An 18,433-nucleotide genomic window follows, 5' to 3' on the forward strand; every position below is an offset into this window, starting at 1 on the left:
TGTCGCGCGGGCAATGAGCGGCGGGTGAACCAAAGCTGCAAGGCAAGACGGAGTTGGAGCCAAGATGTGAGGAACGCGCAAGAGGACAAACCGCCATTCTATAAATATTGCAGCCCCAGTTCATCCGTTCACGAATAGTGGTCATATTCAGGATGCAAGAACGAGTCGGCGATTATTTGGCCAGGTCGTTCTATCCGACGCTTATACTATCCAAAACAATGGAACTGTACGCCATTTGTTTGCAAAATTGGCAGGTACCGCTTAACCAGAAACACCGTCCTATTTCCCTGCCTTAATCATTCGTCGTATACCAAATCCCGCCGCGATGTTCCGGGCTGCCAATCTAATCCTACCTTTCTAGTCTTAGAAGATAGAAGACCTACACCAGTTATACACCCATGGGGGCAGAAGCGGTGTTACATCGATCTCCCAGTAACGAGGGCTATGCTCCAGCATGATGCAAAACCCGACTAGTTTTGTTTAAGACAAATGGTTCCCTTGGTATGACGGGACAATCTATAACCAGAATAATACTCCATGGTTATTTCACAATGTCATCAACTATACCACTGATCAATGCGGATATCCGTTCAGTGGTATACTGTAGCAGCTGATCCCTCTGAAATGTTATACGTAACTTACCAAATACTTCACTAAACACTTGCGATGTAAATGAACACCCGAAGTGATGATGAAGAAGAGATGATTACAATTGCGGCACGCGATTCATGAAAACACTTCTTATCATACCAGGATTGTATGCAGTGAAATGAATGAAGGAGAACGAGGTAAAAGAAATCTCTACCACCTCAGAAAAGTCTAATGGTTGTGAAATCTGTGGCAAAAACGTATGCACGGCATTCACGCTTCAGACGCATCCGCGAGTTAAATACCGGTGAAAAACCATACAAATGCAAGGTATGCCAAACGGACCTTTGCACAAGTAGCGGCCTTGGAATCACACTGAGAATCCAAACTGGGGAAAAACCGTCGAGTGTCCAATCTGTCACCAGAGGCTTTTTTCTCACTCATGGCTGTCAAAAAGCCACTAAGGACCATACCGAGAAAAGCCCTTTCGATGCCAATATCTGCGGTAAATATTTTGGTGACCAATAAATCTTAAGAAACACACCGTGGACATACCGGGAAAAAGCCATTTAAGTGCTAAGTCTGAGCTTTACATTTACGCAAAGGGGAAATATGAACAAGCACGTAAAAATGTTCGGAGACAAATCAGCATAAGTAATATTACGTAGATGTCGAACAAGACCTTATTGTTTTAAAAAATGTTGAAGGACTTTGAATAATTCGAACGCAAGCTCCACGTTTTGTCAAACAGTTACAGGACTTTTATTGCAAACAGGTTTCAGTGCTTTGCGTCAGTCCAAAAAAAAATAAGATATAAAACGCTCTTTGTGTCTGTAGTTATGATTGTCCAAATGAGCTAACAGATGCAGTATGCAAAATGTTTTGCTTTTATTGAAGAACTTTGAATTGAAGTTCTTGGACTTTTCTACCAATTCTATTGATGCACGCCGAAGCCACCGTAGTGATAGGTCGTCTTTTCGCTAAACTGAATGAATAGTTCTTTTCGTCATTAGGCAGGTGGTAAGGAAATTACGGGACCATCCCACCGCCCGCTGGCAATGAACCTGGAAAGTTTGACAACTACAGATGAGAAGAGAGATAAGGATGCTCCAAGGAAGGGGACGGGGGTCCACGTTGACGGTTGGACACAGAGTGCACAATAGTTCAGATCTGGACCCATGTCGATGTCGACAGTGCGTTCAGTATGTCAACCTTCCCCCAGACCCTGAAATGGGCTAATAGAGTAAGTCGCGAGGAGTACGCGAAAACCCGAGGTTTAGATGGACGTCATTAAACCATTTTTGTGAATTTCCATGAGCACGTTCCTTGAACAGGTTCGTTTCTCAACAATATCGCTTTTCTTTATATCTTGTTTATTGTTGTTTGTTGTTTGATTTCACAAGACACAAACAGGGTTCAATAAGAACATTTGCATGAGGGCGTCATGCCAATCCAAATCCAAAGTGAACTAAGGAAGAAAATTGCGAAGCATTCTATGGTAGTAGCGACGATTCGATCTGTAAAGGTTAGTGAAAACGAGAAGCTACGAGAGTAGTGCACGTTGTTGTGTTGTGTTATAGTTCAAATTTATTTTGTTACAAAAATAATGTACTGTTCAAGCATAAAACAAACTAGAAATACAACGTTATAATCTGTCAAACCATAGATAATTTCATAGTTAACTGACTATAAAAACATGTTTAAAAGACTGTTTTTATCCCAAGTCTCTTCGATATGATGATCGTAATAAAGTACTGTAGACGAAAAATCCTTCCCATCACATGATTGCTTTTGATTGACGGCAGAAAAACAAACTTTACAGAAAAAGATTGACGGACTGTGATAAATTAAATTTTCACTCTTTAAATAAGATACATTTTGTAGCTATAATTCTAGCCTTGATTTGAGGGTAAGCTTTGAACTTTTTGGTCTTTGGTAGCGCTTGGTCTTTTGTGTTAGACACAACGGCATCAGCTTTACGCTTCGCGTTGTCAACAGCAAAGCCAGCAACAAACGAATGGCTTTCTTTCTTTAATCGTTTTTCTTCGCGAAGTTTTTTCTATTTTTTTGTTGTCTGGCATTCAAGTGTTCGGTGTAGAATTGCTGTTTCTGTGTTCATCATTTCCAAGTCCTTGTCTTTTTCTTTCATCTTTCGTAAAGCAAGATCTGTCTTGTTTTTTATTCTTACTAACTCTTCCATCTTCTTTACTTGGTCTGCCATGTCCATAGCTTTTAGATCAGCTATGATTTTCCGAGACGGGCTTTGTTTTTAGACTGTCGTTCCGTTTTGGTAAGTCTTTTATGCTGAAGTCCCACCATTTTTTACCATCCATTACTTTTTACTTGGTAATAAATAAGACATAACATTGTCATTGTCATTGAACATGCTGTATTTTCGGCTTTTCCTCTTCAGCGTTTGCAAAGAAGACTTCAAAAACACTTGTCCACTGAAAGCTGTCGTCAGTCTTTGGTCTAAAACTGCTGGTCTTATTTGTGACTGCCTTCAAAGACGGCAACTTGTTCAAGCTTTTCATGTCATGCTCTTCGTACCATTTATAGCTTCTCTCGCGTCGTTGGTGCCAGAAACTGTTTTAATGAATTAGAAATTGCAGGAAAATCTCCCATGTTTGTCTCTCGTTGAAGAAAAATCTACTACTTCTGGGAAGCTGCTCTGTTCACTAAAAGCCAGTATGTTGACAATTTTTTCAGCAACCACTTTTGTTTATCTTATTCGACAAGTGTACCAAGCATATAGGATTACTCACTGATCTTGACGAGAGAAACTCCGAACTGATCAATTATAACTAGCCTATAAAAACTTTATGATTTTAAAATCAAATGGCAGCTGTGGAGGCGACTTATAGCTCAAGTGTCGACTCAAGTAGTTTGATTAATTCTGCACGATTAATTGCCATTGAATCTCAGTTCTTTTTCGGCTTTCTTTAAGTACTTCATTGTTTGTAGCAAAATGGAAGGATTTAATTTAAGATCTTAATAAGTAAAAATATGTTTACAACAGTTAACTTTTCCGCGAGAATAGCGAAAAATGTTTATCTATGACAAATTCATCAGGGGGACTATCTTGTAAGCCAAACTATTGCTCAATGGCAACGTGAAGAATTAGCAAAGTACCAGAATATATCTACGATACTTCAAAAAAGTACTGTTTTAGTCAATTAATCGTCATAGCAACTCTATGAGAACAATGCCGGCATCCTTAATTATTGCTTACTAAGACTCACGTGAATAATATATAATCGACAACATTAATTATCGGCTGTTTGAAGTGTCGAATCTCATTATAACATCAAGGTATTAGGGATTGAGAGCACCAAACGACATACGATTTGAGTGATGCATCTTGAAGATAACAAAGTCAATACTTCCAATGTGTTATGAGTGTGATGTCATTATAGGAATTTGAGTTTGCTTCTCATCGTTTTTAAACTGCAACACTGATTACTATTAGAAAACAAATTTGCTACTATTTTATCATTTTAATTTCCTCAATCCTAAATACTAATATAAATGTAAGTTTTCACGCATAATTTGGTTATCATACTTCTACAGTTCATAATGGATGGATTTTCGATGCTTGCAGAATGGCCTACTCGTGTACACCAAATCGATTAGTTGTTGGGTTGAAAAGGCTTAAATCATCAAAGCTAAGACCAAGAGGTATTCTGGGTAGTCTATTTCCTTGGCGTTTGGAAAGTGTTTGTATACAGACATATGCATGAAGAGAGACAAAATGCTTTGTTCAGTAACTTGAATCAATTTTCGAGAGCTGCAAACCTACAATATGCATAATATAAGCATTAGTAACTACTCAGAACACCCTTCGGTCCGTTTGCTTCGACGATTGATCATTTTCAAACACGTTTTTTTCAATAGTACCCCTTCACTGTTTCCAGATTCAAGAGTTGAGATCAAAGATCATTTTCAAGAATTCCAAGTCGTAAATCCCCCTAGTCTCCTTCGCAGCTGTCATTAGTTTCGGTCCCAGATCCTCCCGGCAGAGGCTCTGGCGAACCCTACAAATTCTCGCAATTTGATTGGCTTTTAAGAAGAACCATAGATCTACTTTTTGATTGGATAATCGCTTCCAGAGGAGAGTTATACGAAACAAATAGATCTTTGGATTTTGTTCGCCACTTGTAAATTTCACAAAGCCAAAGGCTTGCCCATGCTTTTCTTGGCTAGTCTCAATATCGTACCCAGAGCCCTTATTTCTTACTGCGCATGCTCGACGAAATAATTGGGCTCTGGAAAACTCCAAACCGGAAGACCCAGATTCTGGGTTTCTCGCACATGCACATTATGACAGACTAGGTAAATTCAAAATGGCGGAAGATATTCAACGAGCATGCGAATTTGCGCTTGCAAAATTAGGTTTTGAAGATGATTTTTAGTTATATTAACTCCGAAAATATCTATTGGATAGGCATCAATACAATTTCCATTACAAAACCGGCAAAACTTTGAAAAATCCGGCCCTACAGGCTTTTTTGGTGTACTTAATTCGAGACGCCATCTTGTTTATTTTCCCTAGTACTGTAATTTTTACTTCCGGTATCTTCCTTTGTTCTCGAGAACCAATCACAGCACAAGAAATATTGGAGTTTTCCAGAGCCCAATTATTTCGTCGAGCATGCGCAGTAAAATAAGGGCTCTGGGTACGAGATTGGGCTAGTCTTGGAAAGAGTTCGAGCATGCGCCGTGAAGACGTGGTGGCAATATCCCTTGCTTCCGGTTGTAGGGTTACCCAGAGCCTCTGACGGGGAGGAACGACAACCGAGGAGGATCTTGGAACGAGAATGCTCCATTAGTGGAGAGGGAAACGTTTTATACGGTGGTTGCACATGGCTGACTTTCATATTTTCCAATCTTTCTGACTAGATCTATTTCAGAACCATGCAAGTAATGATCAAAGCAAAAATTCAAGGAGTTTTCAAGGAGTTTCGCTAAAATCGTAAAATTCAAGAGCTTTTCAAGTCCCCTTGAAAACGTGAATTAAATTCAAGGAGTTTTCAATGAGTTTAAGGAGTAGCATGAACCGTGTTACTAGACAGTTAATTCACAGCTCATGTTTGATAATCAAATATTTTTATTGAATATAATAGTGGAACCGAAAAAAAATTGTTTTATCTAATACCATTACATTTTGATTATTTTATCGCTAACATTATATTAATTGTATACTGAAAACAAAACTAATAAAATTCTATGATACAAAAAACGTGTTATTTCAAGCCTCTATAGTGCATACCATATATCCGTGAAAATGTTAACAAAATGGTACAAATTAGTGCAAAGTTTCGTAGGTCTACCGAGGTCTAATTAACTTACTAATTGGGCAAATTTGTGCAACTTCCTTCAAGGCTTTTCACGGATATATGGTATGCACTCTACTGTAATCTTATGTTCCAGTACAAAGTTTTATCCACACCTCCCAATAGAGGATTGTTTTAGTTTCCCAAAAGGCGTTACACTTGTTCCTTGTATTGTAGTTTTGTTGTACGATAAACCTAAGTGTCCAGTGTATGTCAAAATAATGTCTTAAAAATATCCCCTTTTTGTTATTCCAAAAATATTCCTGTTGTCAATGACCATAGATCATTCATACAGGTTTAGGCACAGTCCACACGCATCTAGTCTCCCACACAGCCGCTTTCAGTTTAAGCGTTGCGTGACGACACTGAAAGCAGCTGTGTGGGAGACTAACACGCATCCGGATTTTTTTCCGTTTTCGAGAGAATTCTCGTTCAAACGTAGTGTTTTCGAATCGTTTTTGCCCGTCCACACGAATCTGTTTTCGAAAAGTGGCATATTCGCCAGATACGTGTAAACGGAAGGCCAATTCGCAAAGAAAGAAATTCCTATTAAAAAAGATATCCGTATACGTGTGGACGGGGCATTTACTTTATGATTTAATTACTTAATATTTAATAATACGAAATATAGCCCCTTAAATTTCAAATCGTTGTTTCGCTTAAGTTGTACATTATCTGCTTCCGGTTGGAAATTGTGAATTAAATTCAAACGTGGCTAAAGTCGCTTACATGAGAATGACAACAGAATTTATCGAACGAGAAAAGGAACGTTTTGCGAAGTCGAGATAAAGTTTCTCGCCGAGTGCTTCAACAATGTCAATCTATTTATGCCACGTTCCCACTGTCCGTGTAAATATGGCGCACCTTCTTTTTCACCGTGCAACAAAGTCGCAAGACAAGGAACACTGCCATTCTCCACTCAGTGTTGTGAGAACTCGCTAGTGAATACTCGTTCACTCGCTGTTTAATCTCCACTTCTTACAACTGTATAGAGGCTTTGCACCATCACGTGATGGCAGCCATGTTAGATGGCAGGAACAATACAATCGTTTTACATGAAAAAGAATTCAATTCCCGAGAGCAAAGGGATTTTATTGTTCTGCCATCTAACCACACTCAGTCCAAGTTGTATTATAGGTGCCGGCACGTGATGGTGCAAAGCCTCTATCGCCATTTTTGATAAGCTTTTCCACGCTTTGTTTACTCCAGTCCGCTATCTTGCAGGGTACTGAATAAACACGTGATATGTACATCATTTGTTACTGGCTAAAGTTGAGCGCGTATTCGCTGCGAGCAAAAATAGTTTTACTCGCTAGAACTTGCTGGGAGGAAAAAAGGTATTCGCTAGCTCACTGTGAGTGTTTTTAGCGATGAGTGGAGAATGAACTTAACACAAGGAAGCAATACTATACTCCACTCATCCCCCCCTTACATGGAGGAGTCTTGGTCGTATTTGGATAAGAGGCACATTATTTCCATTCATCGATACCACGATTATTACAGCAACTACAGCACAGACTGACCACACCCATTCGAATTGGGATCTTGTTGTGATAGTTAGCCATAGTTAGATCATCTGTTGATGACTGTAGGTATAGCTATGTGGTACAGAAGGCAGCTACTTGTATATATATATAAGACATTAGTGTGTGGTGACCTTTGATCAGATGAAGGCTTGGAGAGGTTAACGACCACCTGGAAAATTGATGTTAGAACAGAATGAATATGACATAATGGGCAACTGTAAATATTCGTCCTGCGAATTTGCGAGACTAATTATGGTGAGAATATCAGTACGAGATGACGGGATACAAGGAAACAGATGGCATTCAAAAATTCTTTTTAAATATCACCAGGAACTCGCAGCATTTTTTTAAGACGTTATCTGAGATAGCCAACGTGGTGGATTGTGGTCTAGCTTGGGTACCATTTTCTTTTGTTCAACATGCCTTATATGGTGTTGTTTGTACCGGATCTAAGACCATAATGCATCCTGTTTATCGAACTCAGAAAAAGCCTACGTAAAGCAGCTGTTAGACCATCATGTCCAACTATAGACCCTTACATGTGACGTCAAAGCACCTCAGCTTGAAGGACAAAACAAAAGAATTTCAATCTCCTGTGAATTGGAAACTTTTTGTAGTGTCCTCCAAATAGAGCTGCAAGGAGTCTATTACCTCTATCTAAATGTGACACTAGAGAAAAACGTTTGCGCATGCTCGCACTTCAGCACGTTTTCTAAGAATTTTGAAGAGTTTGAGTAAAATAATAAATGTTTGTTTTCTCCAAGTATACAAAAAAGTTCGAGAGTATACTTTTGTCAGACCAAGATACTGTATTAACAAACACAATATGAAAGAATTAGCCTTAAGTTTCAAGCATGGACACTACGTATTGGCAGTTAAGTCCAATTTATCAGGCATGTTTGAAAGAAGTCAAATTTACAAATGTTTTGACTAATTTACATACGAATTCAGAGCATGCACAGACGTTTTTCACTCGTGTCTATAAATGTAGGCTATTACTTACGTCTAGCTCGGGGAGGTTCACGTTTTTGTTGACTTACTAACTGTGCTGTACCAGGTGTAGTCACGGCTGAACTTGTAAGACTTTGTGCAGCAGCCGCTTTTTGTTTTAATGCCGTCCAGTCAAAAATGTAATCATACTGATAATTTAAAGTGCGAAATAGGATTCGAAAAAGCTGGCGCAGATACATGTAGTCTGGAGCCTCGTCGAATCGTAAACCCTTGCAGTAATTTAAATACATTGCAAATTCTGCCGGGAAGCCCTGGAATAAAAACAATTCCATTATTAAGGAAATATAAACCTTTGTACATAATTACTGTTTGATAAGTAAGACAGTAAGTCAAGCTATACAGTAGTCTATTGACTGTTTGATAAGTAAGACAGTATAAGTCAAGCTATACAGTAGTCTATTGACTGTTTGATAAGTAAGACAGTAGGTCAAGCTATACAGTAGTCTATTGACTGTTTGATAAGTAAGACAGTAAGTCAAGCTATACAGTAGTCTATTGACTGTTTGATAGGTAAGACAGTAAGTCAAGCTATACAGTAGTCTATTGACTGTTTAATAAGACAGTAGGTCAAGCTATACAGTAGTCTATTGACTGTTTGATAAGTAAGACAGTTAAGTCAAGCTATAGTCACATACCTTACACAGGACCTCTACAGGGGTTGACATTTTCTTTTCACTAATCTTCTCATACTTCTGCTTTTTCGTGGCAGCCTACAAGTACATGTACATTTAATTCATTAAATATAAATAAATAAATAAACAAACAAATAGACAAACAAATAAACAAATAAATAAATGAATAAATAAATAGATAAATGAATGAATAAATAAATAAAATAAATAAATAGACAAACAAATAAACAAATAAATAAATGAATAAATAAATAGATAAATGAATAAATAAATAGATAAATGAATGAATAAATAAATAAATAAATAAATAAAATAAATAAAATAAATAAAATAAATAAAATAAATAAAATAAATAAAATAAATAAAATAAATAAAATAAATAAATAAATAATAGCAAAGATAAGAGTCTATAGGTAAACTTTGATGTCTTTAATTTGAAACTCAAAAAAAATGTTTTTTCTGAAATGTTTCAACCCAAAACCAGGGACATAACAAAAGGGGCATCCCCTCCCCCCCCCCCAAGAAAAAAGGTTTTGCTATTAACAAGTGGATATACAGCTGTAATGACAAACTCTAAAGATGAAATGCGTCACACTGTGCCATTGTGAGGTTAATCTGCCAACTATTTTAACAATAGGTTTTGTCACCTTGCTTTGTTGGATTGTCCAATAGATTTCTTGTTGGCAATTTAAACAACGACCGACCAAAACAAATTTCGTCATCGTACCCCACCTATAGACCTAACCCACTGTTTTCCTATTTTAGACCATATGTCATTCCCTAGAGTATCATTTCCTTGTTTATTGTTTGCACATGAGAAGACACATGAATCCATACAACTCAAATAAAGAATCTTATTCTCAAGGGAAAGACACATGGTGTGAAATGGGATAACATTATGACCTAGTGGATTTGGAACCTCCCACAGACCTACCATCCAGATGTAGACAGAACACACCTCAATCCACTCATCCCAAACTGAACCTTTTGTAAATAATATCCAGTATCCAGAAACATGCCTTAATATCCACATTATAAAAAAGCCTTAAACTTGGCCAACTAAGCATTTGGACCATATCAATGGTTTACTAAAAAGACCCATAACGTTAGAATGAATAAACAGCTTGTATATACACTGTAATATGTACCTTTAGTCCTTGCCATGGTAAATTATTTCTGTTGAAATACATTAAAACATAACCAAGCGACTCCATGTCATCACGACGCCTGTCAATCATAATTCAAGTGTTAGGAAGTCATAAAGACAGACAGACGTAATGGTTCATTAAAGAGTCCTCACTCAATGCATGTTAAGTTAAGTATTATTAAATTTCCAATGGTAAGGAATAGTTCCAGGGCCCGAAATTAGCAGTCCTCCAGTCGTCAGGGACGACTAAAGTTTGCAAATGACGACTAGATTTTGGAATTTGGTTGTCCTTCTGACAACCTACGTTTTTGCCAAGGTGTTTTCTTTTTTTAAAAAAATCTGAATATAATTCTAAATTATATCTCTTCTGCTTAAAACCTAGAAAGTTCATTTTTCAACTGATAAACTTTCAAAAATCGAGATAACGCATTCGTCAGAAGCCATTGAATACCGCTGACAAATTTGATTGCATCTTCTGCATTATAGCTAACCGCTGACCATTGTCATTCAGGCTCTACAAAATGGCGTCCAAGTGGGACTCGTAAGTTTTGCTCGGGACGCCTAAGAATAATTAGAACATGGTTGTTCAAAGGATCACTTAGCTCAAAAGTTAATTTCGGACCCTTAGTCCTAAATTCTTTTTTTTTTCAGTCTTGAGAAGAGAAGATTGAAAGTTGGGGGAGAGTTTTGTTAGAGTTTTCATGCAGTTGTTTGAATAAAGGATTCCTTCTGAGTAGCCATGTCCCAAAGGCTGTTACTTGCACTCACTGCATGCCATACAGGCATGAATGCTATAAATGATAATGCGTACATGTACTTCCAGAAATTATCCATATCCCCACCCCCCCAGAGGAATTTGGAATTCCTGAGGGGTGGGGTCAAGAAAAAACAAAGTTACAGATTTTGCATTGAAGAAAATTGGAATTTCCTGGGGATAGGGAGGTCTTAAAAATTCCTCCTCACGGGGTATGGATAATTTCTGGAAATACACAATGATTATGATGATGATGACGATGACACTAGAGAAAAACGTTTGCGCATGCGTGTATTTCAGCACGTTTTCTAAGAATTTTGAAGAGTTGGAGTGAGAAAATAAATGTTTGTTTTCTCCAAGTATACAAAAAAGTTCGAGAGTATACTTTTGTCAGACCAAGATACTGTATTGACAAACACAATATGAAAGAATTAGCCTTAAGTTTCAAGCATGGACACTAAGTTTTGGCATTTTGTGAAGTCCAATTACTTAAGAGAGTATGCTTTTGTCAGACCAAGATACTGTATTGACAAACACAATATGAAAGAATTAGCCTTAAGTTTCAAGCATGGACACTAAGTTTTGGCATTTTGTGAAGTCCAATTACTTAAGCATGTTTGGAAGTCAAATTTACTTATGTTTTGACTAATTTACATACGGATTCAGGGCATGCGCAGATGTTTTTCACTCGTGTCGACGACGATAGTAACAATAGTAATAATGATAAACATAATGGCAACGATAATGATAATAAAGAAAATGATGATAGTGACAATAATAATAAAAGCTTTATCTATTAATGAAAATAAACTTTCAGCCAGAGGCTGGCTTACAATGTGCTTTCATTGAGAGGAGTGCATTTTTAAGAGTAATTTATTCTACAACTTATTTTCAAAATATCTTACACTATTTAACCATACATGTACACCAATCGATTAATAGAAAAACTTACGATTGTTCAATGCCCAGATGAGCATTGATGCTTGCATATCTTGCTGTACCAGTCAGGTTCTTGTCCTCTCTGTAAGGTATGTGCTGTTTTGTGCGACTATCTCTGTATTTCTTGGCCAGGCCAAAATCTATCAGGTACAGCTGTGCAAAGTAAATGAGCAAAATATCATTAGGGAAAAATTTCCTTTAAAATGCCGAGTGGGAGAGAAGAATGAAGATTTCTTCTCAAAAAACTTACTTTTTAATAGAGCAAAAAAAATAGAGTCCTGTGCAAATTTTGAGGATTTTGCCCTCTTGAAGTTTTGAAGTTCAAAGTGAATATGGTTATGTATGGTTCCTCAATAAAAACTTTAAGGTTGTTTCGTGGTTTTGAGCAGTTTTTGCTCATGTACATACCATGGGCTCAAATTGAACTTTCAATAGTAGGCAGTCACCTCAAGTTCTTATTTTGAAAAGCCCAAGATCATATAATAAAAATAGTTTATTTTTTTCCGGTCCGGTATCTTAAAAAATCGTGCGTTCTGATTGGCTGTTTGAGCGGGCAATATTTTGTCAGTATCTGCCCACGCGCACGGTCCGGTATCCTTTGCCGCTCGACAACAAAGCAAAATGATTACAAAATCAAGTAAAAAAAATACGGGAAAAAAATAAATAAGTTATTTTTCGTCCTATAGTCAGTCCGGATAGGGAAAAACTGTGCCCTCGGTCTTGAAAACATATATTCATGACCTCGGGCACAGTTTTCCCCTATCCGGACCTCCTGGCCGGTAAATAACATATATGTATAACACAGTTGTAGTAGAGGCCTTGAACAGAATATGCTCACTGTACATGTAGTCCATACCTTGTTACAGTGTTTATTCGTTCCCATCAGGAAATTATCTGGCTTGATATCTCGATGAATGAAATTCTTGTTATGGACAAACTCTACTCGACCAATCATCTGTTTGATAAAAGACAGAGTTCAATTACAGTAATCAATTGATATCATCCTAATTGATTTCAAATATTGCACATGGTAAATGTTTGAACTGTTTTTTGAGCCATCTCATATAGGTAGAAAATAAATAGACATTGATATCGTTTTTATTCACAAGTTTTCTGTAACATCTCTCACTCACTCGAGGACTCGCTTGTCACAATGTTACAAAAAACTTGTGAAAAATACTATATCAGGCTCTTAACATGTGATTATATGTTTATTTTACATTTAGGGTCAATTTTGATTGATCAAAGCTAAAATATTTTGCGAGATCTTATTGTACATTTTTACCGTGAAGTGATATGGTTTTTATTCACCGCATTATTTCAAGGATATTGACCCTTAACGTGTAATAAAATGTATTACTACCACTGATTCAGGGCTTAAAATAACGGCAGATCAGTTGCCGGTCATGAACACAGGCCAAATTAGTCTTAGCTTTGTCATATCATGCCTCATTTCTGGCTCACAATACTGGTTAAAATGACCGGCAAGGCAAAGAATTGACCGGAGAAGTCCCAGTTCTGGCCGGACATCAGACAATGTCCAGCCATTATTTTAAGCCTTGTGATTATCAATATGATTAATTCATTCATTAATATTTAACACAGGGTTCATGCTTAGGTAACCACTTAAAATGTTTGCGATCCAGCAGAGCCTTCCCCAAGGAACCCTGAGCTGAATTGATTTGTTATCAAAGTCATATATCAGCACGTGACTGTTTGATGCAAAATACCTATTCAAGTCTAAAATTGTACCTACTGTAACTAAAGTTATCTTAGGCCTAGGGCAAACGTCAAACTTTCCATGCAACGAACTCATTAAAAACAATGGATATCAGGTGATAATGAGGCGGCATTCTTTGATGTAATTACGTTCGGTGCATGGAAAGTTCGACGTTTGCCCTAGGCCTTAGTACTTACTTGATCAGCCAACATGAGAACTGTTTTCATTGAAAGATGCCTAGAGCAAAAGTTAAACAAGTCTTCTAGACTGGGTCCTAATAGATCCATAACTAGTACATTGTAATCTTTCTCTTGACCATACCATCTAAAAATAAACAAGCAGACTGTATATTAAATATGTGTATGTATATGTTACAGTGCTTCTCAACCACACGTATGAAATCTTGAACAAAATTTTCAAAACATACTGTAATAGAGTGTTGGTGGACGCCAATCAAAATGTTTCCCAGCATTGTCGGAAAACACAACGCTTTTAAGGGCACATGCCTACGGAATGTCATGGAAACGCATTGATTGACATCCACCAAAACCTACTTATTTTGTCGATTTTTCATTATATTGTCGATAACAAGGTGAAAGTCCACATGAAATGCCACGAATCAAACATAGCCGCCATCTTGTACATGTATTTCACTCGCCAAGACATCTGGGAATAGTCTGTGTTAACTGACCTTGTTTATTGAAGGCTCAAGTATGGCTGCCCAGTGAAATTTTATTGTGTTATCATTACTAATAAAACTGTCTTACATTGTTGTAGATTTGCAACAGAGTTACTGGCTAAAAACATTATTATTCTTAGTTTTAAGATTTTGGAAATGGCCTTTCCAGTTTTCTAAATGGCCCCTAAATTTTGGATTGATAGGCCCTTTGACCCCCGGAAAGAAATTCCTGGTAAGAACACTGTATATCTAATAATAATAATAATCTTTATTGCAAAATTACAAGATTTGCTCCAGAAACACTCTATCAAAGCAGTGATTTTTGAAGAGGTCCGGACTAAAATGAATATTAAATAAATTAAATAAATAGTAATGTATAGAAGCCATAAAATAGATTATATTTAAAAATATGAATATGCAAATAAAACGCTAGATATTAAGCATCATATCTCAAGAGATTTGGAGTCATGTGGTTGCACCCCAAGAATTCAAGGGGTATTTAACTAGTTCTTCCTATAAGACATTGCATAGTGCTCTAGAATGTAAGTTGTTTTGAATGAGTGAACCAATCATTGCTTGATAGTTGATAGTGTCATACCCAAGGTTAAGAGAGGTTTTATCTAATATTATTATGAATCAAACTATTAAGTAATATATACAGTATGAGTGGCAGTGTTGTATCAGATATACAACCACAAGGCATAGCCGAGTGATTGTATATCAGATACAACATGGACACGAATACTTTATATGACTGTATATGACGTCTAGGTTAGTTCCTTTGTGTTTCACTAAAATTTTCAAAATTAAAGTGAATTTGGCCAAGAAAATCCAACTTAAAGTTTATGCAAATGAACACAGTTTTGTATCAGATTTACAACACTCTTCACAGTCATGACTTCAGTTGTGTTTTCCTTATGAATTATTAATGAGTTTGATAACAACAAATAAAGTACCTGATTTTAGGAATTCCTATACCACCCTGTAGAATTTTATACAGTTTGGATTCATATAAAAGTTGAGGATGTCTTGCTTTCTGAGATTCTAACTTGACAGCTGCTTCCTTCAAAGACAGAACAATACATACAATTGATAAATTAGAAAACATTCGTATTAATTTCAGTAGTTTTTTAAATCTTCCTTGTCACTAAGGGATGAATATCTAGAAGACATAAAAAGGGTTAAGTCAATTTATTTTATTTCAATAATGTGAGGAGCTGTTGCTCAATTCTCCTAAGCCAGGAACTCATATATAAAGCATTAGAAATTGGGTGTATATAGATTTCTTCGGTGTTACAAAGATGCTGGTCAAGTGAATCAATTTCTTAAAAAGTGTTAATACACCACATTCAATTTCACATTCAATGCATATCGCTGTTTTTGAAGACTACAGACTCATTTGCACAGGCTTAGCCTCGTTTATAAGTCAGCTATTCACAAATACCAAAAAAAGTCCGTGGAATTTCAAAACACTGGTATAGTTCAAGCTGTACATTCTTTACATTAACGTTGAAATTTACAAATGATTTACTCTTAAGCCAGGCTAAGCCTGCGGAGATGAGTCTTCAGTCTTAAAACACAGCAGTATTTATGGAATGAGGAAAGGGACTATTGAAAATAATAATAATCAAGGGAATGAATTTTGTAATCCATGTTACAAGTTTGGAATTTGGAGTTTGGAGGCTAACATGAAAATACAAAACAAATCACACTTTTTCTCGATGGAATTTGTGGCATTTATTTTGTATTTCCATGTTAGAAATTTTCAAGACAATTTTAAGAAGGGTGCATTAGAATGATATAAAAGTTTGAAATTTTGAGACAAAATGAATAGATGATAATTAAGTTGCCAAATAATGCATTCTAACAATAGATTAATGTATTTTTATGCAAGGCTTGATTTTTATTCAATTATTTATAACTGCCAATTGATAATGATTTTTGGAATAAAAACTTTGTCTTGAAAAAAGAGATTGTCAATTATGTCCAATAATTTATATAAATTCTTATTATCCTGATAAAATTGTTTGTGAGAATTACTGTAAATAAAATACGAATAGAATAAAAGTGCTAAGAGGATGCCCATACAGACAGTAAAGAAACGGATATGATTTTGGAATAAGGCTAGAAAGAGCCCCTGGGTGCTTTCCGACAGATAAATCTTATCCAATGGACAAATTTATTGGATACAGCATCTACAGGATATTATCATCCGTTGGACAGTGCAATCCATCTTTCATACAACTGGGCCCAGGGATATAAATGTATGTTACATAACTATGAGTTAGGTTCCAAGACAAAAGAAAAAAGAAAAAGAAAAAAGAAAAAGAAAAAAAGGGAAAAAAGGAGTAAATCTTACATTAAGAAGTTAATGAAGAAGGAAAACTCACATTTACAATACTGATTAAGCAATTTGGAATATTCAAATCATGAAGAAAAAAATAAACTTATGTAATTTTTCTTAATGACTTTCACGGATTAAAAATATAATAGAATACATCCCCAAACCTAGCTATAAGTTACGTAAAATTATCTTACGAAGATAAAACGGAGAGAATCAAGGCTTACACTTCTACAGTTACTAACCTCTCCATTAGTTATATTGACGGACAGATAAATATCACCAAAAGAACCACTTCCAATTTTACGAATGAGTTTATATTTTCCTCCGACAATAAATTCGGACTTGGCGCTGCTAGGATTAGAAGACATGATGAATGATCTGGCTGGTCTGAAAGTTAAAAAAAAAGTCACTGGTTTTTTTTTATGTATAAAAAAATCTTTGTTTACAAATTTATCACTAATACAAATTTTCTTTCGCATCAACTGACATTGTCAAAATAAAAGCCGTATTTCATGGCCTTGTTAGCGATTTATTTGTTTGTCCTTTGTGTTCGTCCTTTGTGAGAAAGAAAAACCCCAATAAATAAAGTTTAAAAGCAAGGGAATAAATTTGAAGATATCTAACATGTAAAATAGCTACACCTATTAACCATACATTATTAATTGAGAGAGTTCTGGTTTTCAGAGCGTTATGAGTGGCCGCTCTTGTTTTTCAGTCAGAAAATCGAGCGGCCATGTTTTGACACAAGGGTGACAACAAGGCCAAGTTTCATGACGTCATGTATTATTTACTAGACTGTCTTAGGCAGAAGACATTACCTAGAATTTGCTGGCGAATAAGTTCATTATTGAAATGTTTTTATACATAAGGAAATTCCGAACGATTCCAGAGGGAAGTTCATTGAAATAAAGGGAAATTTTACTCTAAAGTTCAGCCTACGCGACACAAAGAACGACCCTCATTCGACAAAAACGCACTAGAACGCTCAACTTCGACCCGAAAAAATTCCCATTGAACTTCCTCATTTCCAAACAAAAATCATACCATACCTTTATACGATATCCTTTTCATGTGAAGCAGCAAGAAAAAAGCACTATTCTTGGCCCTAAAACACTTCAAGAACGACTTTACATGTTCGATGTATCGTTTTATTTCATCGACTCCATATTTTCTTCCCCGTATTCAAGAGTATTATGGGATTCTTTCTTGGTTGCCCCTGACGACGGCGACGAAAGAAATCGATATTTGATTGATAGCGTGGGAACGCTGTGTGTACTTTGCCATAATTTTGATATCAAATTGTTGACAAAAGCAGTGACTTCCCTGATTATATAAATACGTACAGTTTTTAGGCTTATTTACGTGTTTTAAATCTTGATTAAATTTATTTCCCATCTTTTTAAAGATCTCATGCTAAATTCTATGAAATAAATTTAAAAAATAATAGTAATAAATGAAAAGATAAGAAAAATGGGTCAAATCAATACTTTATTTTGATCATTATTTGATAAAGAAGGGGGTAGGATGAGCGCTAAACAAGGGTTTAATAACTACTTAATTTAAAGAAACAGAGCTTGGGCTACCTGTGGATACATAACACGTTTTTCCTGTTCTCAATCAACTTCATTTCCCGGTTCTTTTTCAAGTTGTTCCCTTTTAAGTTATTCATGTTTCCCTCTTTAGTTATTCCGTGTTTTCTATTACCTTTTGTGTTGTAGTATGTCGTGTTTAACATTTAGTCACACTGTTGAATTGTTAGA

General features: G+C 36.1%; 1 protein-coding gene across 1 annotated transcript; it reads right to left on the bottom strand.

The window, feature by feature from the left end:
- Positions 1-5,827: 5,827 nt before the first annotated feature.
- LOC148909959 (casein kinase I-like) lies at positions 5,828-17,879 on the bottom strand. The gene is made up of 10 exons (XM_089032965.1): positions 17,723-17,879; positions 16,916-17,060; positions 15,286-15,392; positions 13,848-13,974; positions 12,787-12,885; positions 11,944-12,083; positions 10,239-10,317; positions 9,094-9,168; positions 8,451-8,709; positions 5,828-7,616 (listed from the first exon to the last, which is right to left on the bottom strand). The coding sequence occupies exons 2-10, from the start codon at positions 17,039-17,041 to the stop codon at positions 7,606-7,608; spliced, it is 1,023 nt and encodes a 340-aa protein (XP_088889091.1). The 5' UTR covers positions 17,042-17,060; positions 17,723-17,879; the 3' UTR covers positions 5,828-7,605.
- Between the last annotated feature and the right edge of the window lie 554 nt (positions 17,880-18,433).

This window comes from Actinia tenebrosa, unplaced genomic scaffold (genome assembly GCF_029948245.1).
Source record: "Actinia tenebrosa isolate PJP-AT-01 unplaced genomic scaffold, QUT_ActTen_1.0 PGA_scaffold1__47_contigs__length_23844297, whole genome shotgun sequence".
NCBI lineage: Eukaryota > Metazoa > Cnidaria > Anthozoa > Actiniaria > Actiniidae > Actinia > Actinia tenebrosa.

Coding starts and splice junctions, on each gene's coding strand:
- LOC148909959 (XM_089032965.1), bottom strand. CDS start 17,041: ATGTCTTCTAATCCTAGCAGCGCCAAGTCCGAATTTATTGTCGGAGGA. Junction 12,886..13,847: donor TTCTCATGTTGGCTGATCAA/GTAAGTACTAAG, acceptor TTTATCAAACAG/ATGATTGGTCGAGTAGAGTT. Junction 10,318..11,943: donor CATCTGGGCATTGAACAATC/GTAAGTTTTTCT, acceptor TATGATTGACAG/GCGTCGTGATGACATGGAGT.